Below are 25,482 nucleotides of genomic sequence, written 5' to 3'. Positions count from 1 at the left end.
ATCGCTTTCCAGTTCAATGCATCTGCAGATCGATGGAAAAAGAAATTTTGTTGGATGACACCAACTATCAGACTGCGATCTCGTTAAAAGAGAAATGAGAATGTTTTCTGGTTGCCCAATGAATTCGATTCCGTTCTTAGCGGTATTATTAGACAGAATCGATTTTCAGTTACATTAATCAATTTTTAATTTTTGGTTTCCCGTATTTTACACACTGTTCGTAAAAATTGAAACACGATACTCGTTAAATAAAAAGTATTCGTCGAATGAAAAATATTTATTTTGTTTCAAAACAATGGGACAGTTTCGAGAGAATTTAAGGTGAAAACAAAGTAATAAAAGAAATAAATATAACTCATAAAATGGCTTGTAAACTAATTCACTTACAATGACTCGTAAAATAATGAGAATATTAACGAAATTGCTTTGAAGTTATTTCTTCAGAGAAATGTACAATATCCACAGAATTTAATTCCGCCAAATTAATCGCAAGTAATTAGTTACGCTCTTTAATTGTTGAACTTTAGAAAAAATCAAATATTCGTTATTCTATTTAGAGACAAGAGAATTCTGTGAAAAATTACAAAATGAGATTTCTTCTGTCGTTAAATTTACTTTATCTCGTTCCACTTGACATGACGCGCAAATCTGATAACTGATCTACACAAACGCTGCGTTTCGGTATGCAAAAGATAATATCTATTACAATACCCATGCACGATCATAAAACAACATCACAATAACTATGCACAGACATAAAACAATATCCTATAAATCTTGCAGAAGCCGGTAGTTTCCTCTGTTCGCTGTTCCTTTCTTTCCGTCATTCAGAATACTTCTTAGGTTTGAAAAAGGATACAGTTCTTTATTGATGTATCATTTTGACTAGGATTTAAATATGTTTAGCACGCGACAAACTCGAGTAGCGTTCAATCCTCAAGCTTAAAGTTCTCGAAACAACATAATTTCGGCCAAAATAGACATCGATTTCTAGCTTCAAAACAAAGTTCTTTCCCACTCTACGATTCGTTCACGAATTTTTAAGTTGAAGGAATGGTACTAAAACAAAATTCGAAATTTGGTAGAATGGCTAATGAAACTATTAATTGAAAGCGATGAATTGTATTTCGTTATTTCCCCAAGTGAATAATTTTCTAACACAATGATTGGTAAAAAGAAATTTCTTGGCAACCTAGCATATTCTATGTATCGTAAAATATTGTTTAACGATGGATAAATACAAAAGTTCGCAACAGTTAACTCGGCTACCTCGAAAACTGCTGTTCGCAAAACTTAATTTTCAAAACATCGATTTTTTTACACCAATTTAAAAAATAGCAAAGGGTCGATAGAGAAAAAGCAAGCCAGATCGTGTTTACGATACACGATACAGAGTTAGAGTAATTTTTCCAACAAGCGTTTCCTCTTTTTATCGCCAACGAAATAAACATCGTATCTCCGTGAAATAAAAGTCCATAATCTTCGTAACTGAGTATCGAGATTTCTGAAACGATTCGGCCAGGACTATAAAAGGAAAACGGTCCTTTTTCCACAACCCTCTCAAAACAAATAACTGTCGAGAGTGCCGATGGGCGACTGTCGAACGGTCAAAGTGCAATAAACGCTCGAAACTTTGGCATTCGATAGGTTCGTACCCGCGAAACGATGCGAGCCGTTTCGACAAGAAACACGGTTGTGTTTGTGATCGTTCGCGTACACGTATGCGCACAGGCCCCCACATATTTCTGCGTATAACGAGGGTGGGTCGGAAAATCGAGCGATAAAGATTGAATTCCGATATCCGAGTCGCTTGATTGGCAAACGAAATATTGACGGATCCAACTAAAGATTCGCTTTAATGAAATTCCCGTCTTACCCCCTCCGCCAATTAACACCCTTTTCTTTATAAACATCTGTAATTTAATTTAATTTTTAATTAAAATCTTCTAAAGGAATTACAAAATTCATGCACAACTAAAGTATAACTGTAATTTAGAAGCAATCCTCCTTTTAATAATGTTTGACATAAAAACGAGTAACTAGAGTTTAGTGGAACTGAACCGTAAATAAGGATTAAAGCACGACATTTACAGATGGTCCTACCTCATAAGTTAAACAGTCATCCTATAAATTTAATCTCGTTTCAAGACTACCAAGTGCAGGGTTATCCTCGTTCAGGGATACATTAAAATAAACCGAACACAGTCAGCAAAGTACACGCTGCAAATGAATGTTTACCAACGGTCTGTACTACGACTGAAGCACACGTTTCATGTCTATTCTGATGAATCTAACGTACGTATCTTGATGGCAGGACGACAAATTTTCTTTGTTCGATCTTCCACAAGTGTAAACGATCGAATAACCGAAAATAATGAGGAGATATTTCTAGACAATTTTAACGAGGCATTTTCGGGGCTGTTAACTACACGTTCATATAATTTTCATTTATCTGTATCATCGCGTAATCTCGCAGTCGTAACTTCCACTTCAATAAATCTAGCAAAATTATCTCGCTACTAGACAATCCTATTTATGAATGAATGAAAGCTTATGATTCTCGTGTGCAGTCTCTACGCGAACACTGATTCGACGTGCCAATATTTGAACGAAAAACGTATAGTTCCATCGAAATTTTGTGCCCACTATTTCAACTTCATAGATAGTCGTATCGCGAATATCCGGACGTACGAACTGCATTCGCTTTTCAAACAGTAATCAGAAAGCGCTTACGGGAAATCTATAGCACGTCTAATCCTCCATCTTTTTCAACAAACTTGTATAATATAACCCAGTTCTAAGGTACACGACAACCGAATAAAATGTTTACAAAATTTGTTCACGGCCGATTATAAAAAGGTTTCGCAAACAAAAGATAGGAGGAAAATTTTTTTGCAAAAGCTCACTGCCATTTCACGAACGTGTGTTTTTGAATCTAGCGTAGCTATCGATTTTTACATATCGCGCATTGTGTAAAGGATTTGAGACCGACAAAATACGAATTTTCTTTTTAAAACGCCAATTCTATACCGTGAATTACAGATATTTCTTGCAATATCATATCGACGAACGATATGAAAGAACAGAACTTTCCAAACAGCGAATTAATGAGAAAACTCCTAGTCCGCGATAATCGTGTTAACAATGAATGAGTAAGGTGATTTATGTCGATTGTATCTTTTAGCCAAAACTTGCGCGATTCCCACGTAATGCTTTACAACGGTTCGCACTTGGCCCCAACATTTTACATCCACTTCGAGCTTCAAGTTTCACCGTTCCGTGAGAAAATCACCAGAAAGTCTTTCGTTCCCGACTAATTAAATTTGAATATTGAAACATTGAAACATATTGAAAATTGAAATATTGAATATATGAATATCGATATTGAAACTTCAATGAAATGAAGATGACATTCATATATTGTAATAAGAAGTATCGTATACGCTAACAATAATACAAGCGGCTTTCATTCAACTCCTATAATAATACTCCCGTTTTAATTATCAATTAAAACCGTGATTCAGAAAACGATATTATAATTTTCCAATAATATTTAGTGTTTATAATTGTGATATAAAGTATTTTCTAATAATTAACGAACGTATTTTTGAAATAAAGTAACCGGACCAACGTAGTGAAATTTTAACAGAGGAGCAGAAGCTGCTTGAAATCTACCCCAATGACGCCATTAGACTAAAAGCTCTCCGAAATTGTAAATCAAGTAAAAATAGATGGGATCAGGTGGTAAGTCGAAAAAAGTTTTCCCGTGTCGAGTGCTTGTCGATTCCACAATCTACGGCACTGAGAACCACACCGAACATCTGGTACATGGCACCGTCCCATCAGGTAGTCGATCCAAGTTTCTTGCTGCTTACCACACCCTCTCGCCGCCCTTTTGCTACCCTTATGTGCACGACATTCTTTCCCTTTTTATCCCGCTGTCTGTGACAATGCCGCAAGAAAATCCAGCAGATTTTCTTAGATTTCTCGAAACCACGAACCGAAAGGACTGCAATTGCAACCACGTCGATCGTCAGGTGTCAAGCGTGTTAAGCACAATTAGGAATTACCCCCATTGACTATCGTTCGATCCAATTACCCTGATTTCACTCTTCCATTCCAACATATCGTGCAGTTGATTTAAATTTCACCGATTTTCTACGAAATTACTCGGTTATAGAGTCGAAGCAAATGGCCAAAAGGGCTTGAATTGGATCTTTTATTGTGTAAAAATTAGTAATTGTAATTAGAGTAACTTTATTGATTTAATTGTTTCAAACGCTTTGGTTTCTAGTGGAGATAACCTGTCAGTGGCAAACGTAAACGTGTTGGAAATGAAATAAAGTTCTTCGCCGGAGCGGTCAAGTAACGGTGTTTGTCCCCGTGAATATGTCAATAGTAAAGTGTTTCGACGTTAACCGTGGAAAAGGGGACGCGCAGACGCACCTTCAGAAACAATATTTAATGAAACCGAAGAAAGCTTTTAAGATGGAGGTACCGGAAAGCTTTTAGTTGTATTACGACCAGAAAATTGCTTTAATCTATCCCAGTAGCGCGTAATCCTATAAATGAAAAGCACAATCAATGCTCGCAACGCAATTTCGTAAATTGTAGTTTCCCTTTTCATTTTAATTAACGACGTTTCAATCGATCATCTGACAATTCTGAAGCTAGCGTACATCGTTTCCTAAATTTATATTCGAATTCCCGAGGAACAGAAATAAAAAACAAAATGTTGAATTAAATTAGTCTGCCCAAATATTCTCCATACATTCACGAAAAAAGGCAAAACAATTTAACGTATTTTGTTTCATGCATAAAATTCATTGGCATAAAAATGGCATGTTTTGTTTTACACATCGCGATAAAGAATTCAAAGCAACAACTAAAAAATTGGAAAGCAACGAAGATCAGACGGTCAAATTTTTGACGTCCACGTGTATCTGCAACGCAGCAGGGCGTAAACGCACACATGTAAACCTAAAGCCGCGATGAAATTGTGCATGCACACTTTTATTCAACATTTTATATGAAATAGGAAAAAAGTCATATTTTTTACACTAAAGCTATGTTTGCCACCTGAAATCTCGTATTTTTTTACCTTTCTCTCGATATTACCACACAGTTTTCAACAAAATACGGAAGCTCGTAACTTTACAGAAGGCAGAATATTTTTCAAGTCGACATGATACCAAAAACTGAAAAATTTCCATAGATCTCCCTCTAAAATATTTCAATGTTCTCATAATTTTTGTAAAGCTTCTTTTCCAAACGCTTTCGAAGTTTATAATAACGTTGCTGCAGATTTGAACTAAAATTCATGATGACATATATTTTCACGTCGTCGTTAATTCTGATAGTAACGAGCATAAACAAAAAAATTTCGGTGGATGAATCTAATTCTGTTATATCTCGACGCTCTCGAGAATTCTTTGATTGACACCCCGTAGCTTTACCGGTCGTACGTTGCCAGTAATTGAATAATCCCGACAACTGCAATCACGTAATTGCGTGACTAACAGCGACGGCAGCTTGCACTCGCACCAGCCACGATCAACATCAAATTTCATTGGGTGGCATTTAACGAGGCTTACCGGCAAGATTATTCAAATTTCCGTTTGTCCAGAGGAGTAACTACCGGGAAGCTTCGCCGCAAGCTCGAGTACAAATAAAAGAAAAGCCGTGGCTGGTGAGACCGATAGGACGAAACAAGAGGGAACGGACTCTGATTAAATTGCTTTGGTGCAAGGCCGAGGGCGAGAAAGAGGATTTCGCGACAGAGAAACCGGTAGACGAAACAAGAGATCGAAATAACGAGAAACAACGAAAGGGAAAAGCAAAATAAAATAAAAACTGGGAAAAGAAAAAGAGGAACAATGGAGAAAGGAAACAAGGGCGGAGGGAAGACTATTTTCTCGATTTAAGGAAAAGTTCAAGAGGGAATCGTTTCATTGGGGGAAAGCTTGGTGAATGGAGAAACAAAATTGTAAGCTAGCAAAGCTGAGGACTTTTCAGGAAGTTTAGCATCTGTAGACCAGTTTAATTTTGCGTGCAACAAGAAAACTTTATTTAAGTTACCATCGTTCCTTTGCTATATTACAAAGGAAGAAACTTAGCGAAACTTCACTGCTCGTTTCCTCCAACATTGTACGTTTTACTTTAAGCTTTCGTAAAATGATGCGATTCGTTAAAATAATTTTTATATCGAATTATCGTCGCGACGAGGTAAAAACAAATGCTCGTTAATATTTCACGATCCAAAACATCGTGAACTGTCACACACTGTAAAATTTCCAGATTATTTCGGTCATAATTTACCGTCTGCAGTACTTATTATACGAAGGACCGGCGTGTTTTGCATTCTAAGAGAACAACGACTAAGTTTACATTTTAGTAAATACGCGATCATATTTCGGATTTCAGAGGAAGTAGCTGACGAATTGCTTTTTTATTAGAATTTTCAGTTGAAATATCTGAATGAATAGTTTTGACGTAATTGTCATTTTTCTAAATACTCTCTCAATTTTATGGTGCTGAAAATTTCCACCAAAATTTATGATCAAATATATTATACTTCAACGTAATCGTCTTTAGCGACGGACCGGTGATGTACAAACAAATTGCTAAACTATTATCCGGCTTGACAAATTTCACACAGCGAGAAGCATAATCGATCAATGGGTTTTGTTTCAATCAAGTGATAATTACGTTAAATTGTAACAACAGGATAAAAATCAATGAGTATAAAGCAGATTAATGTCATTTCTTTGCTTAATTGTTAACAATAAACTAGTAAATGAACCTAGTGGATCCACAGAGTAATCTGCTATGAAAATGAGGATACCTAATCTTTAATCAGACATTGGCTAATTGTTTGCCAGTAATTATTTTAATTAAGTCCTAGTGAATATCAGATTACTCAAAACAAGCTGCAAACTAATTTAACAAACATAATATGGGTCACATGTCAACCATACGTTACATAATATTACAATTTTACAGCAATTAATGCCAATCATTACCGTGTATTAAATATCTCATATTCACAAACATTATTATCATCATAACCTTACATTGCAATTACTACAGCAACTAATACAAATAAATCTGCATTCGTTAAAGTAAAAATTAATAAATGCATATTATTTCATTAATGAATGCAAAGTTTCCACATCAAAGAGAATAATAAATTTGATTTATCAAAGAGGAGAAATCAATAATTATCATCATGTTATATTACCCCACGAATTTTCATCCAACATAACAAACAAAAATTTGACGACTTAGAGAATGAACATCTACGAAGAATTATCTTCGCGGTCAGATATCTACCAACAAAGAAAGGAATCTCGGATTAAGGTAAAATTTTATCCGAATCTGCGAATTTCCAACTGCTCGGCGATTTAATTTAGAGTATTCAGAGCACTCGTTAGAAGTTAATACGACTCCGTTAGTCGCGTTTTGCCCGTTTATTTTCAATTTTCCTCCCTTAAGCTCCCTCCTCTATTTTTCTCTCTCTCTCTCTCTCTTTCTTCTCGCTCTCTGTCTCTTGGCTTCTTTCTCCAGTTGGCAACGAAAGCTTTCTTCCGCAACAGTTCTACCTCGTCCAGAAAGAGTCGTCTCGGATGGGCGCGTTTTCTCTCCTCCCCTCCCCCTAGAGAAAGCGGACAGCACTCCGCGAGCGGAATTTTAAACGAGTGGATCCAGGAAATTAGGAAGATTTGATCAGTCGGTGCTGGAATTACAAATAATCTCATTATTGTGGCGAAGGTGCACTCCGCGTCGAGACAGTTGCGATTTATATTGTCGAATTTCCTCCTTCTTATCCCTCGCTAAAAACGCGTACACGTGGCCAGTAAACTGAAGAGAAAGAAGTCATTAGACGATATAAATTGGCGATCGACGATTCTCGAGCAATCCTTTCAAGTTTTCTTTTTCTTAATTAAGAGAAAGATTTAGTAGCAAAGGGAAACTAACATTGGAGCAAACATTTTTTATGGAATAAACGAGAAGAATCACGTAAGTTTGATAATTGTGAAAAATGGTTTTGTACGCTGAGAAATAGAGGAATCTCTTAGGAATATGTACTAATAAAATGATATATATCTACTGGAAGAAATTCAGGTTTCTGTAGCAACATTCAGCAAACATTCTACATGATTTTCTCTTGAGGAAAATTGTTGGTAACATTTTTGCATCAATAGCGTTAATTTTTTATTAGGTGTGAATGGAGTAATTGTACTTGTATGCAAACATTAATATACTAAATGAAACTCGGTGGTCTTTAGGGAACGGCATTGCACGCTCTTTGCCCATACACCACTCTGAATGGATCTACTAAATAAATTAAGGCAACCTCCTTGGTTACTTGGATACCCTACATTGCGAACCTTCTCCGACGTGGATTTAAAATTGTTCGTGAATGAATCGCAAACCGGCTTTTAGTTTTAGGTAAAATTTCATAATTTAAGAAAGTATCAGAGATCCATTTGTTATTCTGCGAAAGCACGATCGAAGCAGCTTAAACTCAAAGGGAATTGTTGTTAAATTCCCATCTCTACTATCGTATCTAAATAATTAACAACTTCGTTAATATTTGGTTAAAACTTTGGACTCGAAGTAGGTAATCACCGTTTCATTGAAATTTCTCTTTTCAACTCCTATTTATAATTTCTCAAATCCAGCAACGAGTCGATGAAACCATCAGCTTCAAATCAGAAATTCACAGTGAACGTACCACCACTGTTTAGTTATTTATATTTATGTTTATGATTCATCAAATGTGTATTTCGATGTTGGAGAAAAGTAGAGCTCGTTACGTTCCCGACAATTAATTACCTTTGATAAAACTGTGGAACGTCAACGATTTGTCTCCATTGAGAAGGCGACTTATCAGGTTGTACGGCTTACGATACGCGCCAAGAAGAAGAGTCAGCCGATGGAAGAAGAAGCGGCGGACGAAAATGAAAATAAAAGACAAAAGGGTGAATTGCGACGACGGGCTAAAAGAAATACACACACCACTTTGTCGTCATCCTTTGGCTATCGAGCCATTCATCAATTGTTTTATAATATCGTTACGTCGTTTGTCAATGTTTTTGCTTCTGCTCCTTGAAAAATGAATTCGAAAGCCGTTTACGGTTCGACTCTGGAAACAGCTGCCGAGGAAACCACGGGTCTTTTCGCAACTAATCGTTAACCGTCCACATGGAAAATGGCTGGATTCCTTTTTCGACCAAGATTCTAAGCTCTACGTGCGATCGTGCTTCGGTGGCAAATTGAAGGAAATTTCTTCTGTTTCTTTATTGCGGGAGTAATAGGATTTCGTCGAGTATATGAAGAGTGTTTGGGAACTGATAAAAATTCGACTTACGAATACGTATCTGGTTTAGAGTGTCTGAACCATTTGCTTGAAATCGTATGAATAAAATTGGACGGACGTATCTGAATGCCTTTCAAGGAGGACTGTATCCAGTAGAGAAAGCAGAAAATTGTACGAAGGGAAAAAATACATGTGCAAGCTTAAAAAATGAGATCTGCCGAAAATGATATATTTTAAGTAGCGTTTAACGCCTCGTGTTAAGCAATAAAACGAATAGCAAAACTCCAAATTCCCCGGGATATAACTGGAATGTGGTCACTGTATGATTCGCGCATTGATATACAGTTTAGTTACTTGTTCGTGACGTAATTTGATTACTTTAAAGACTACCATCATGTTAGTTAGCACGAAATTGCGGTAATCGGTCAATTATCATGGTTTAATCATTTGCAGATCTGCCAATCAGTACACCCTTGTACTCGATTGAGATCAATACGCGACATAGAATTGGGCTTAACGTTACAGTCAACATATAATGCTGATCATTAATGCGAATAGCACTATATAATCCTGTCAAAGCACTCTGTACCGTTCAATTTTAACAAGACATTATACCTTCCCATCGATACGTCGAAAATTCGCGAAACACGAATCTCTAATTTAAAAAGGAACGAAAATACAATATTAATTTTCCAAATAACATACGAATATCTATCAATATTACCCACTAGCAATATTAAATTACATAATTACCGATCTGCCGACCATTAAATCACGTTAATCTGTATTTTCCCCTATCGTGTTCGCAATCACGTTGTCCTAGTTTCAACGAGTAGGAGATCAGTAGTAACAGTATGAGCATAGTCAGACGGAAAAGTGGTAATGTCTCGCAACGTAACACCGGCCCGTCGCTATTTCGAAACGATGCCGAGCATTTTATTTAATGTCTATCATTAATCAACGATCCATTGGAAATCAGCGTGCTCGTCGCGATTCTTACGAGGATTCGTCGGCAACAGAACGAAAACCGACCGATGACGAAGATAATAAGGACTCGTTAGCAACCCTGGTAGATTTTGCGGAAGACCGAGCTCGCTTCCCAGGCCAAATTCTACCAACTTTTTCCGGCCCGATTGAGCCCGCTTCCGCACGCTCTGCGAGATCAGCTTTTTAAAATGCCGGTAATTTCCATTTTTAACGAGCCAGGATGGAATCCCCAGGCGTTACGTCAGATTTATCTTCCCCGCTCTAACGGGTCTGATCGCATAAGGGAAATTAATCGTGTGAAACTGCAGAGAAAACCTCCGCTGGGCTTTTCTAAGGAAAGAAAAGGAAATGGACTTTTGTTGGCAAGTGAAGAAAACGACGTATCATCGACCACGAAGATAAACTCGAGAAGCCTCTTGTAAGTTGCGATATGTTACATTAACGTTCCTTTTAGAAATGACGAAACGATAATTTGAGAAGTAACGACGACCAGAATCATTATATAATATTATGTTATATCGTATTAAAAAGAATTTGTCTTTAGTTAGAGATTTAGTTTAGGTCGATAATTCTTTTCTTTTCCTCTCCTCTATTTCTAAATAGAGATCAATTTTCGTAATTCTCTAGAGATTGTCATTTGAAAACAACTAAATCGCTATATGGTTTCTTAAACATTCCTGGAAACTTTGCACACGAGTTTGATTTCCCGGTAGGTGGATTTCTCTTACGGTTGCTTCAAGAATCCCATCCGTGCTGGTATGTCAGATCGTGGAGACGAAGAAAAAAGAGAAAGACAACAATGCCGAACAGCACAAGACTCTGATCCCAGGGGGATACAGGAGGAAGAGCATCCGATGTCTCACTTGCAACTTGGGCTGACCCTCTCCGTGTGTTTTCCTTCCATTCATCGAAACTGGATCTCAGTTCTGAACATCGCCAAGAAAACAACTGGAGAGAGTGAAATACAGAACTTCGGTCTCCGAGTTGAAAGATTAACCCAAGTTTTGAGATCATTGTGAAAGACTGTGGCCATATGGACGAAAGAGATAAAACGTGGCTCGAAGTACTGTTCTTTTATAATTGAAAAGCAATGTCTTGATCATTCCATTCAGCTTCTAAAGGTATAAGAAAATAAGCCTGCCCTATCCGAAAAATCGAAGAATCGCACACACCCACTTATATCGTTAATCAGTAGATAGGCTACAAGAAACTAAAACTACAAACTAAACTACAAAAAGGAACAAAAAACGTAGCGATAAACTGATGTGTAACGTCGGCACGCCCATGCAAGGATACACGTACGACGTACATAGAGCGGATGGCAGGAAAAAAAAATCTTGGACCACGGCAAGGAAAGTAAGAAAAAGGAAAGCAGACGAGGAAGACACAGACGCCGAGAACGTAGGAGAGCCAAGAAAAGAAATAAAAGTGAAAAGCTCCTGGTCGAGCGAGCGAGACGAGACAGCAAGGGAAATAAAAAGAAATTGTCATCGTCCGGGTGGTTGCAACCACCCTTGTAACCGTGCCCCTTTCTCTCGAGCTTTCCTCGACCCCGCTTTACAGCCACTGTCATTTGTTTTTACGTTCGCTCGACGCCGTTCCTGAAAATCCTTCGCCTGTCGCAAACGCTACTCACCCCTCCTTGTCCTGCGAGATTTCGTCCTAGAGTTGAGAGACAACGTGGGCCCGCTCGTCGAGAAAAGTTCAAACGCGGTGGCAATCTCCGGGATCCCCTCTCTTTTCTTCTTACGGAGTAAGAAGAACGCGCAAAGCTGACAGAAAATTTCGAAGTCTCTAGATAAAGGTGTCCCACCCTCCCCTGCCGCCTCTTCTGTTGAAGTTGCCACGAGTGGGCACGCTTTCTCAGAAGCGCGGAACGCGCGCGAGAACTTTCAGCGATGTTTTCTATATTTGTCGGTGTTGAACTTACGAGGAAAGTTTTCGGATGAAATTCTGTTCAACTGCAAGATCAACCAAGGATCTCGGCCAGGATTAACTCAGCTGGGATATTGACTTTGTGAAAATGTCTGATAGACATCTGTAACGTTCAGACTTTCTAGGAAACTATTCCCCTAGATGATTTACCTGAGATCGTCATGTTTTTCCTCGAAACGTGCTTTAAAAAGTTTGACATTTCATTTTAGATTTCCTCGGTCGAGGACAGAATTTTTGGAAACTTTAAAAAGTATTTCCTCGATCGAGGAAAGAATTTTTTGGAACGTTCAAAAGCCACCATGGCATTGAAAAGATGTGTAATTCAGTTTTTTAAATTGGGCGACAATTTTATCGAAGAGCGAAAGGTTTTATAAAAGAATGAGGCTGATAGGAGATCTTGAAGATCTTTTGAATAGAGGTTTTCTGCTTGAACTTCGCGAAAAGTTTCATGAGAAAATAGAGAAAAAGGTTGTTTGGCGAACGCTCGCCAGAAAGATAGAAGTTGAAGACAAAGGGTATCGCGTATTAATTCTGTCAGACTATTTAATTAGCAAGGCCTAAGTACGGAAGATAAGAGTTTAATGAATACAGATAGCCTTGTAATCCTAACAGTTTTCCTCTTCCACCTTATCTACTTCTTCGTTCGTTGTTAAAAGAACAATGGAACGAAGTGAGAATCTCCCAGCAAGAATAAAATTGTTACTTGCTACCGAATTTCTCTCACCCCTTTTAGTTTTTAGCTATCCAGATTTTATAAAAGAGTTTCACTAAATACAGAATAATTTCATCACGTTGTCAAATATTACTTTCCAGAATATTATTTCTCCTGTAGTATCGTGGACAGATTGCCTAAGAAATATCGGGTGAACCATAAACAATGTTGCGAGAAAGCCTAAGTGCCGACAGGCCAAAAAGGTCTGGAAACTTCAATGGGCCGAGCGGCCCATCAATGTGTCGTCGGTCCTTCAATCGAACAGTTACGCGGAAGAAGGCCTATGTGACCATGACCGCGGACAGTTACGGAACACGTACGTGGTGGGGCTATGAGAAGAGACAAAGGGATGCTTACAGGAGAAGGACGAATTAACAGGCAGTCGTTAACTGAGAGTCGAATTGTGAGGAGTGGAGAGTTGAGTTGCCAAGTTGTTATGAGTCGTTAACTAAGAGTCGAGTTGTGAGGAGTGGAGAGTTGAGTTGCCGAGTTGTTATGAGTTGTTAACTAAGAGTCGAGGTGTGAGAAGTGAAGAGTTGAGTTGCCCAGTTGTTATGAGTTGTAAACTATTAGTTGTGAGTTGTGAATTACCATTTAGTTGTCTTAATTATAGCACATTACTGCAATTAGTTCACGTTAAATAACCATCGTTTCCTGTTTAATCCATTGTAAATAGATCCATCTATCAATAAACTTATCATATAGGATAGAAATAATTGGAAACGTTAATTTCTAATATTTCTCAATAGATAAATCCTATACTCTAATATGCCTATTCGAAAATTATGAAATCTAAGATCTCTGCTTCGTCGTATTTTCAAAGCTTACTTAACACGTTTGTAGTCGGTAATTTTGAAAAAAATCTTAAAGAAAATCGCAAGTTCTTATAGTTAAAACAAACATGTGTATCTGAAGAGGTTGCAAATATATTAAAGTCAATAATAGATGTTCTACCTACTCATGTTTTACTCGCGGTGTTAATACAAAAATTACTACTTTATATTACATTTTGCCATATCACTTATCAACTAGACTATAACAGAGCTCCAAATTAATCCTGCAAAAATTACATCGGTAAAAGGAAAAAGCTACTCACTCAATGTTACGTTGGGAGGTCCCACGATCTTCGGACAGACCAAGAAGAGCCCCAAGTTGAATCGTACACTCACGACATTGGCAAAGTTACGTGGTTGAAAAGGACTATTCAATTTTTCCTCGGTGTGAAGCCAAGCAGGACCGACGAGTGCTGTGCTGAGAGCAGCGAGCGCCGCGATTCCACAAACCACGCCACATCTGGTCAATCTAATGCCACCAGGGCCACCCGAGCAGCACATCTTCGTCTATGGGATTCCGCACTCTCTTCAGGAAAACATTCTACATAATCTATGGAATCATCTCACCGATTTCAACCATCCTCTCCTTTCTTTTCGGCTAGAAACTTCTCGCGAACTTCGACACATTCTTATACGATTTGTTCTCAAGTTCAATACACTGTCTTTCTTCCTGCGTCACTTTTATACTTAAAGTTTCACGTATTCATCATAGTGCGTCCTTGAATACAAAACGACGCTCCTGGAATGGTGTCTTATTGTTTCCGTTAAGCATCCTAGAAAGAACAAAATGAAAAACAAAGTTAGTACTTCATTGAAAACATAATTTAAATAAATAAATTTATATATATATTTATTTATATTTATATAGGTAAATATTTCTCAGTGATTTCTCCTTGCAAAATTTTTTATATTATAAAAAGATAATATTACATATTACATATTATGATTGTTAAAGAAGATGAATATGAATACGATAAAGGCTCTCGATTTTCACAGCGAGTCTAAACGTAGGATGTTTCAAGCCGATGGCCATTTGTCGCTCAGCTAACGATACTGTCATTCTCGTTCGACGAAAGCGAATAATCCGACCAAGATAAGCGAGTTATCGAGGTACCATCGAGTTTGACTTTATCGTACGCCTCTTGGGATCCGTTCTCGTGACCGTCGCGTGCCACCACCGTTTAATTCGCAATGAGAACTCTCGCGGTTGGTGCTCAACACTGATTCCCACGTTGAAACGAAAGTTGTAGTCGCGAGCAAATAATTGATTGAGGAACGTTTGCAATCAAATTGAAAGTTTTCCCTGTCAAACGCTGTCAGCACGTCAACATCAAATAATTTTTTTCTTTCGTGCAAAACAAACTAAAAAGCGTTGACGTTATTGCAACGGTATAGAGTTACTTGATACTCGTTTAACTTTGCTTTTTCATCCAAATCCCATCTGTTTGGATTAAATAAAAACAGTGGAAATAAAATGAAAGACAAAACGAAATACCTCTGAAATAAATATTTGTTATCATTTCCTAATATCTGATAGCGTTTCGTTTCGACCAATCACTCTTCCAGAAAACGAAATGCAACGTAAAACTGATCGATTCTACAGTTCTGACGGGACGGCCGTTCATCGTTTTCGAAACTGGCATTCGGTTGAACAAAGAATAGCGCAGCCGGTTGTTTACCGGATCAGAAATGTCACTGAGCTAGTTTTATCGATGCTGGTGTCGGAACAGCGGATGTTCCGACACGGACGCGTACGGAATTCGTTGACTGTGAAACAGATCAGACTGACAACGGTCTGGATAGATGAAAAAGGGGGATGGAAAAAAACCACCGCGTGAATTTGTTTTAAATGGCGTGCAACGCTAACTACTGCGACCAACCGCTTCATGAATGACAGACATATGCCTGGATTCCATTTGGTCCTTAATATTCTCGAAGAAACCTGATCCAATCTAAATTTTTATTCCATTCGTTATGGATAAAATCTGGATTTATCCTGTTCACGGTTCAATTCCCTCTGGTACGAAGCTTGTTCAAAGCGAGAAAAGATAATGAAATTCTTGTTAGAATTGGGGATTTGTACGATAAATTAACACCGTTACTGATGTTCCAGAGAATCAATTTTAATGCTAGACGATTGTCGAATTTTTCACCTTTTGGTCCACTTTGTGCGAATATTATCATAAGTCTCTAAGAATTTCTACTACTCCTCCTTTCACAAACCCTTTATTTGATAAAATATATGAAATTAATGAACACATCAATAAAATTGGTATCAGCAGATTGCGTACTGCAACTGTTTATATTTCGCCGATAATCATTATTTTATGTGTATTATTTTAGTAGATAACATACCAAGCTTTCATAGAATGGCAAACATAAATTATACCATAAAACTATCTATTCCTCGACACGGTTGAAACAACATCGAGGAATGCCGTTTCGATTTTAAGTAGAAGCGTTTGATACCTGTCGGCTCGTATTTTTCACACTTGGCGTAATTTTACGATACAATGAAACCGCAGCTTATAACCGGTGACCTGATGTTTAAGCGACGCGCATGCAGCGGAATAAAGCTTTTTCGAAACGGCACCGGGTGGCATCGTAAACGGGAATTTACTTCCGCGAGAATATTTCCGTCTTCGTAAATATAGCCCCGGCGACTTCCTGTCGTCGCGCAAATTTCCGTCGAGAAGTTTACACCGTTCGCTCGTTCTAAGCAGCTGTGCCACCAACACTCATTGAAATCCACGGATTTTCGGAAGTTACGCCTCGCAAATTGCCTCGCTCTCTTTTCTAACCGTCGTCGTCCACATCCTCGCTGTCGATTCAACTTTTCGATCGCGTTAACCCACTTTCTCTTTTTTGTTTATAATTTCGGCGAACCTTCTGAGGAATTACGGAAGCTTCATTAGCAAGAGGCAACGTCGATTTATCGACGAGTATTTTAATGAGCTCCTTTTAAAGGGCAATTTTATTCCTCTAACTGGGTCACCAGGAAGGGAACGGAACGAAACGAAAGAGACAATGACAATGAAAGATTCCTTATTTCTTCGAAGCACTAACAGCCGGGGAAATATCAGAGATTCCAGATATTAAAGACTTAGAAGCAGAAAATGGTGATCCTATCGATCGAAGGATAACGTAAAGCACATAAAATTACCGAGTCGTGGAGCAAAGAGATGGCTCGGTAAAAGGTGTCGTCACGCTCGTGCTCATTTTCCAATCGGACGTTTATTATTTTTGTCCCGATATAAAAATGAATATTTATGGTCCGTTATAAAAATAATTGTCCGATAATAAGAATGAGTTTATGGAACATCATCGCAAAGTCAGTACTTTAACTCGAGAAATAAAAGCTTGGTAAAAAAATGGATAGTCGCGAGTCTAATGATTTACTTTCCTTGCGAACAATTAATTCATTTCACAGGCTAATGAAAATATAAAATATGGTATTACCATTATTGTTTCGTTTTTTCTGTTTTTCTCACTCATAGACGATATCGGGGAGTACTAACAAGAATCCAATTAAATCGAACACATATCGCAGTCTTTGGAATATAAGAATCCTATTGCTCGTACTGCTCTCTATTATTCGGTTATTCCATACTTGTGCACGAGAACGTGAAGTAATACGAAAAAAGAACTCAACTTTCCTCCGAGGCCCGACCGAACCACCCACGATGTGGGAAATGTGGTGGCGATAATGGTATCCCTCCTAGCATCCGCATACTGCGATCACTAGCTGGGTGGTAGGCACCTTTTTCAACCACCGCGATAACGGCAATTGGAATTAATTTCTTCGAGAGCGGGCAAACGTTTTAATGGTTTCTCTGTATAACTAAAAAACCATTAACGGTCTGCACCTATCGTTTTCCCCGGAGCACACTATTCCATCCAAGAATGGCGCGTTTTTCAACTCTCTCCAAAACGATTTCTGCTTCTCATCGAAATTCGCAGCTTCTTCCATTCTAGCTCGACAAATATTCAATTTTATCGTGTTACTTTCTCATTTACAATATACCTCCTGCTTCTACAATGAAAAAATTATATGTTGAATGTAATTTAAGACAAAGAAGATAGCTCAGCTCAGTGAAAGATTTCAACGATATATTATTTTGAAACAAATTCTTTGTTTTATTTTTGTTTTCTTCTCGTTTTCTATAGAAAGAAAGACAATGTATTTGCTTTAACGTTAATTAATTTAACACGTGTAAAAAAGTTTGTAGGTATAGATAAAGTAGTATTTTCATTAAAATGGTCATGTGATGAATATACTGTATACATTTGGCCCTGCTCAAAGGAAATAAAGTAACCTAGAAATCATGGTTAAAAGACGTAATTAAATCCTCACCATATTTCATGCAGCTTTCATCTCTTTCAGTCGAAATTCATTGGTAACTGGCGAGGGAGAAGTTTTCGTTCAAAAGCGTACGACAGTTTTTCCAGGTCCCGGTGAAGAGCATTCCAAGAAAGCGAGAGAACATCAAAGAACGTTAGAACAACCGTCGGCATTCGCTCAGAAACCACTGTGGGATTTTTCAACTTTTCTCATCGGAACGTCGAACCTGTCGTGACAGCCGCAAACTTTTTCAACAAAAAAAACCGATCAGAAAAAGGGAAACAAGGGTGTAAAAAGAAAAGAAGTCGAGGGGCCGCGTGTCACTCATGAAAGGTGAACGAAGAAGGCGAGAGCAAGCTTGGCACTGATCTTTCCAGGCGTGAATCGTGGTGGGTTCGAACTTTTAATTACCTGATACTTAAGAAACGGTCTACGAAAAGAGAGAAGAAAAAGAGAACTGCGGAGAAAAGGAAGAGGAAAGTTGGAAAAAAAAGAAGCGAATAAAATGGCCCGCGAAACGTGCAAGCCTAGGAGCGGCTTGCGTTTGCGGAACAGACTTAAATAACCACTCGAAACTGCTTCCTAACAAGAACGAAAATCTTTCAAGTATCCTTCTCGGACGAGGCAGCAATTTGAACTTCGAACGCTGCAACGCTCAGTTTTTTTCAATTAATTAAACCAAAAGTATTGAGAAGCCCCGGTCGACTCGTATAAATTGCAACATGAGAAATGATCCTGTAATTGGAAACTATTTTTTACATCGGTCGTGGGGGGAAAAAAATATAAAAACTGTTGATTCGCAAAAAGCAAACACGTTATTGGAAAAATTCCAATACGAAGATGGGAAAGATGAATTGAAAGATATATTCTCCGAATGTTTCATTCTTTGTCGTATATGATTTTTCTTCTCGTTAGTTGAATTTCATAACATGCGCTCGATTTCGTCGACATGAAATTCTGATTTCACTGAAAAGATCGAACAAGCAGTTGCGGATATTATATTTCTTGCTGTATTGCTTTCAATCGTAAAATGATTTCTTCCTACGTTAGATTAATGCGAGAAAGCATTTCTTGTTATTTCTTCAAAATATCCTGAACAATTTTGTACGCCATGCAAGATTTTATCTGGTTTTGCTAGAACTGTAACTCGCAACTCTCGTGAGTAATGGAATGGCAATTCATTCTTGGACAAATTCAATAAGAGTCGGTGATCAATCATGGAGTAATGCTCATCGTGAAATCATTTGTATCGTTTTATCATTAAAGATAATCTATTACGAAAAATGTAATCCGCTTTACAATGCAAGATTAATCTTCCCGCGTGAACAAGAATAAGCTGACCGCGTAACTGGGCAATTATTCTTCTATACTCCTTTTGCATTATGCATAAAAAGAAACACGAATATCGAATGAAGTATTGCAACAATAATAAATATTTCTGACATTTCTACGAAATAATCTCTAAACTTTACAAACAAGAGATCATGGAAAGAAATTAATCATTTCAGACGCAAATGTTTCCAATCCATACTGTCCCCAAAATATATTACGTGTCGTTAATGCAACGCGTTACCGATTCCAAAATTATCAAACAGAATGAAATAAAATTAAATTTAATGCACGCAATCAGATCAGGAAATTGCTTTCATTTCATAATATCAAGTTAAAACGATCGAACGCGGCTTCTTTAAAATTCGCGATCAACGAGCAAACGCGAATCTCGCGGTTGATTTTTCGTCACCCCTCTCCATGCGTCGACTCTGTATTTCCCAGTAGACGAGTCTCGGTATATTTAATTGAAAAACATGTAATTCGTAATTTCCCAGGAGAGACGTCCGCGCGACTGCTCTTGATCGTTAAGCTTCGCGATGAGAAATCCATAGAACAATTTCGGAATAACGTTGAGCGTTCTCCTCCTCGTTTCTCTGTTTCTTTTACATTCCTTTGCTCGTATAGATTCCAACTTAAATAAATTAACGCGCACCCGAGCCGCTTCTCTTTCCGTTTACTCGTACTTATTCCTGTTAAAACGTCGATCTTCGTGCTAAGTTTACTTAGGATCGTCCGATTTAAATCTCCGACTCCAGCATTCATTAAATTGGTCGACTTAAAGGAGATGAATAAAACTTCTAATACAATGAAGTTATGATTTCTTTTGGGTCCTGGCACTTATCCGTTTTAATAGCACGAAACGACTGGAAAAGTTTTATGGATAAAGGTACGTAAGGACATTTTTCGAAATTTACGTAAAAAGGATCATGATTCGCCATGTATATTTTTCATTTAAAATGTAATTTTTATACTTTGAAATTTGTTATTTTGCAAGAAGAGCTAGGCAAATGAACATAGTGGAAAACGAATAGCTTTGTTCTAACGATTCGGTGACATATCAAAAGAGATTTAAACGCGACCTAGTTTTCAAAAACTGCGGAGTTTCAATGTTTTTAACATTTTTTGTAACCCATGGTAACAAAAACGTTCATTAGCACCATAAAACAAAGATTATAGCTGAAAGTACCGTGTATTGACGTTTTTAAATTACATATGAAATGTTCAAACACGAATAGAAATGGATGCGAACTAAAAAAACGTAGTTGTAAAAATTGAAAAACATTTTCACAGAAGGTTTAAAAAAATTCAACAAAAGAATTCTCTTTTATTGAAAAAATGTTTGAAGGAAAACATTATCGTTCGATTAAACAAGACTTAAACAAAAATGTCTAAATAAAATCTTAACATCCACTAAAGATATTTCTATACTAATCACATGAAATTTTGTTTGCGTTTACGTTTGTTGCATCGACTTAAATTTTCCAATAAATATAATTCTCAAATTTCGTGACAATTAACGTGTATGATCGTTCGATAACGTTTTCTCATAAGATTTTTATACTAGCGTGTTATCATATATTTCAACGCTATCATTTATCCTCTCCACCACCATACTGACAGGTTCACAGTAAATAGTAACAGCGTAGCTCAGTTTCCGGAAATAAAAGACGTAAACAATTTGCGGGGAAAATGTGGCGTGCCTCGGCTTACGAATACACAAGGGAATATTGAGCCGTTTATTTCTCTGTCCTGTGAATCATCTACACGGAGATAATAATTCGTCGACCACGAATTACAATTTATCTGAAAATGTTCTTTCACAGTTACAAAATTGAAAGTCACGTCTAATTAACTCGTAATTATTCAGTTCTCTATTCCATTACTTCCTTCTGCAAAATTTATTTAAAACAGCTTAGTTTTGGTACAATTGGTAATCTTTGTTTGAAAACTTTCATTATTTCTGTTCCTAGATTGCTGCTTAATTAAAAATTTAAATGTAAAAATTGTACAAACTATGTCATAATATATGTTAGAAGATATATTAATTGAGCTTAATTAATTTGACCATTTTCTAAGTTCAATTAATCAGAAGGTAATTAAATATCCATCAAATTCCATGAATGATTAATCTTATACAAAAGAGCCCTAAGGCTCATTAATTACGAAAGTATTAATTTGAATAATCTGTATATGAATATGAATATTATTTAGTTAGAGATAATTCTTCGAAATAAAAGGAAACTTATTCCTTCATATATATGTATATTACATCTAATGGTTGATAAAATGACGAGATCCTCGAAATGAACGAAATAATATTTTTTCAACATGTAAACAGAGTCTCGAATTTGTATTTCTTACAAAAAATTGTAAACACGCATGTTTACGAGATACGCATTGCGACCTACTAAACCATGTTGTTATCAAAATTGTACACGGTGGGAAAACCTTTTCTATGATGTGGTCTACATTAATTAATTAATCTCTCTTTAACTTACTACTTTTATTTAAAATCTACAATGGTAATAATTCATTTCATTGTCTAAAGAATAATCCGTAGACCGGAGTCGGACTTTCGAGAGAATACCATGGTACAGAATCGTACAGAAAATATCAGAATAATATATTCATAATCCCCTGCTACACACAAAGATAAAAGTATCACTCGTTACTATATTTCTGGTATGCACAGTATCTTCTGTTCAACTACGTAGAAAGGGAGGAATATTGCGTTCCAGCGTTGTTAAATTAATGATTCAATCAAATCAACTCTCACGTTTCGATGCATATTGTAAAAGTTCCGAAATAAATATGAAAAAGAATTCAACTATTGATTCTTGTTAAATTCGCGAAATTATTGAATTATTTCTGGTTTACTTTGATTTTCAAATAAATTTTATGAACTCCGTTTTTCATTAGTACGAAATCAAATCTTTCATTAGCATGTTACAAGCTATGGATAAAAATATACTCCAAATTTCAGGCATGTGTTCTTGTAGTCGTTATAGTCATTATTTCATACACTCAAATAATTTAACAAATCATCGAGATTCTATTAATTCCAAAAGTTATTATAGAACACTGGCGCCAGTTTTATCATAACAATCGATCTTTCATTCGAGCGATACAATTTTTTAATATCAATAAACCCACATGAAATGCCATAGAATCCTATATTATCGACGGAGTCTAGCGTTAAAACGTCAAAAATTTTGCATGAAAACCACTTAATTCTAAGATACCCAATTATGTGTGACATACCTGTACTTGAAATAAAGTCACCAAAATCCAGATGTACAACGTGTATGTAGAAGTTCCACCATTCGATCACTATCCGTCAGGAATAGTCACGTTGAACGATGCATAAATGACGCGAGTGTCTGCATAGTGGGTGGAGGTAGCCGGTAGCACATTTGGACACTGAACTGTCACGAGAATATAACACACAGCTGTAACAGAGGCTCGCGTTGCTCGAGAAACGTCGTATCAATCCGTTCGTACTCGACGGCGGCCGGAGGCGAACTGCCCTTCGTAACGCGCGCGCCACCACCTAAAGCGTGCCAGCGATTCTATCCGAGTGCTGCAAGGACAGGCGAACTTGCACGAGCTTTTTGCAACGGGCTTTCTTCGGTATAAACGTGTGTGAAATCATGTCACAGTATGCTTTCTCAGATTTACAACGTCTACGATTGATTAGTAAAGCTATCCTGGCAATTCTAGTTAACCGCTATTCAATTTCAATTCCATAATCTTAAATTAACAACACTATCTCTAAATTAACAACAACTGTAATGCGAATATTAAGACAATCAATATACAACAAGACAATACATATATATAATACAATAACAGACAATAACAATAAGTCGAAGTATGAAACATGACGCGTAACAAGCTATTGGCATCATATTTAATTTTTCGAACGATTACCATTGATCACCCTTTCGTAATCACTTTCTCGTGATCACGTACTCGTACAAAAAATTAAACACGATGCCAATGGTTTGTTACGTGTCATGTTTCATACTTTGATTTATGTTTCGAAAGAGAATATTCGAATGGACTTTCGATGGAGCGTGATAGTCTTAATATTTGTATGATGTGGGATGATATTATTCATTTGAGGTTATGAATTTGAAATTGTAATCTAATTGCGGTTTACTAGTATTTGAATTATCATGGGTGACTTGATATAGGAACTGAAGCATGTAAACGACGCCAAGAACATTCTACTTTTGCAATGATTACACACGTGTCGAAAATTTGACACAAATGATATATGTAGACTTAAAATCTCCAAATACCTTAGTTATTTCTATCTCTGGAGCCGAGTTGAGCAGTATTAATGATATCTGGCACTGTTAATTACGCTAATCACTTAAATAATGTACAAAAACTGCAGAGCGCGACGTATGCTTGTGAACCTCAAATTGGCGGGAAGCGTAATGGCGGAAATCAAAGAATTCAATCTCAATCGACATTAATTCGGCGCACCACCGATAGATAGTGGTAGTATCGATCTAACATCCGCTAGTGCAGCCGCGAAATACGAACTAAATATTTTATATATTTATTAATAATTTACGAGCTATTGCGTTTAATATACTGCAAGAACTATTTCGTTACAATTGACAAATGAATTTCCGAGTATCCGGTGAAGGCATCAAACGTAAAATATATTAACGCTTAAATAATTGATTGACATATAGAGAACAATGCCTAACAAGGTACTAACAGGAACTTTAGTTTCCAAGCGATTAAACTTTCACGATGAAGTAATTAACTGCATATATTATATCTCGGTGTTATTAAAGTTACAGAAATTCCTCGTACAGTTATGTAGCAGTCTATTGTTTTACACTGACTTGCTAACTATTACGAAATGATTATATTAGTATCGGAAAGCATTCCTATATTGTTTCTTGTTTAATTATAACATGCTTAGAGTATGCAATCTGAAACTACTCTTAATAAGATGTCTAATCATCAAACACATATCATAATAATAATTACTATCTTGTTCTTTTGCATTTTTGCAAGCGATGTTTACGATATTCAATAAACTTAATTTCATTTTCTTCACACTTTTATATCATTCTTACGTAGGTATTTTTAATATTGTGCTTTTCTAAAAATTGAATTATCCAATTAGCAGAATGTCCTATTCTTTTTTCTAGAAATGCCATATTATTTAAACTGTAATTTATATATAATACTTTTCGTAAAATTATATTAAAATTTATTAAAGAAAGGGAACAGAGTACACTTTAAAATTTCAAAATTCAATATCAAATTTTACATCTCATATCTGGAATACAGGTCATATCTGGAATACATAGTTAGCACACAAATTCGTACCTGTTTCCAATGAATTACTATTTTAGATTATGGTACATTAAAATCTATCCAATAGACGTTCAATAAAGTTTGGCAAGAAAGGGAATAATGAGAGAATTTATGTCGGGACCTATGAGCTCAAGCAATTCACTTTGCATTCTAGCGTACGGATGCAGTCTGCTGCACGAATTCGCAATACGCATACACGCCTCCACACGAAGCGTTGTATATAATTGTGTTATAATAGCTATCGCAGGTGTCGGCTCGTTAAATTGTTAATACATTGCTGCATGAGCCTCGCAGAAATTCCACCGATTAATGTTGTACCATCGTACAGATATTACCTTCCGTATGACACTTTCATTTTCGTAGCGACCGGAAACAACGTTGAGCGAATTCGAATAATGGACATTGCAATCTCGTGGAAAATTAATCAATTAAACTACCAAATGAAATCGATACTTCCTGTTCCAATTAATAAGAGTGATCTTCTTTTATCAAATTTTGTCGTGACTATTCCGGAAATCGTATCGCACAAAAGTTTTAAATTGCAACAGTTGTTTATTACAGCATTAATCTTATTTAAAAAAAATTATCGTGCTTTATTTAATAATTTTATTTAATATGAAATGTTAATTCCTTTTCCATAATATATGAAATAGTAAAGATAGCAATTGCGAGA

General features: G+C 36.7%; 1 protein-coding gene across 1 annotated transcript in view; it reads right to left on the bottom strand.

Moving 5' to 3' along the window:
* LOC138186860 (uncharacterized) overlaps positions 1 to 22,970 on the bottom strand; it is a 163,394-nt gene extending 140,424 nt beyond the window's left edge. The window contains exons 1-2 of the mRNA XM_069127117.1: positions 22,725 to 22,970; positions 14,053 to 14,562 (exon numbers count right to left, since the gene is read on the bottom strand). Coding sequence (XP_068983218.1) covers positions 14,053 to 14,290 — 238 coding nt within the window. The 5' untranslated portion in view covers positions 14,291 to 14,562; positions 22,725 to 22,970. The remainder of the gene's footprint in view (positions 1 to 14,052; positions 14,563 to 22,724) is intronic.
* Positions 22,971 to 25,482: the final 2,512 nt, after the last annotated feature.

This window comes from Bombus flavifrons, chromosome 14, assembly GCF_040668555.2.
Source record: "Bombus flavifrons isolate JBK064 chromosome 14, iyBomFlav1_principal, whole genome shotgun sequence".
Lineage (NCBI taxonomy): Eukaryota > Metazoa > Arthropoda > Insecta > Hymenoptera > Apidae > Bombus > Bombus flavifrons.
Note: the sequence above shows the minus strand (reverse complement) of the source record. Positions and strands in the feature narration are given on the sequence as shown.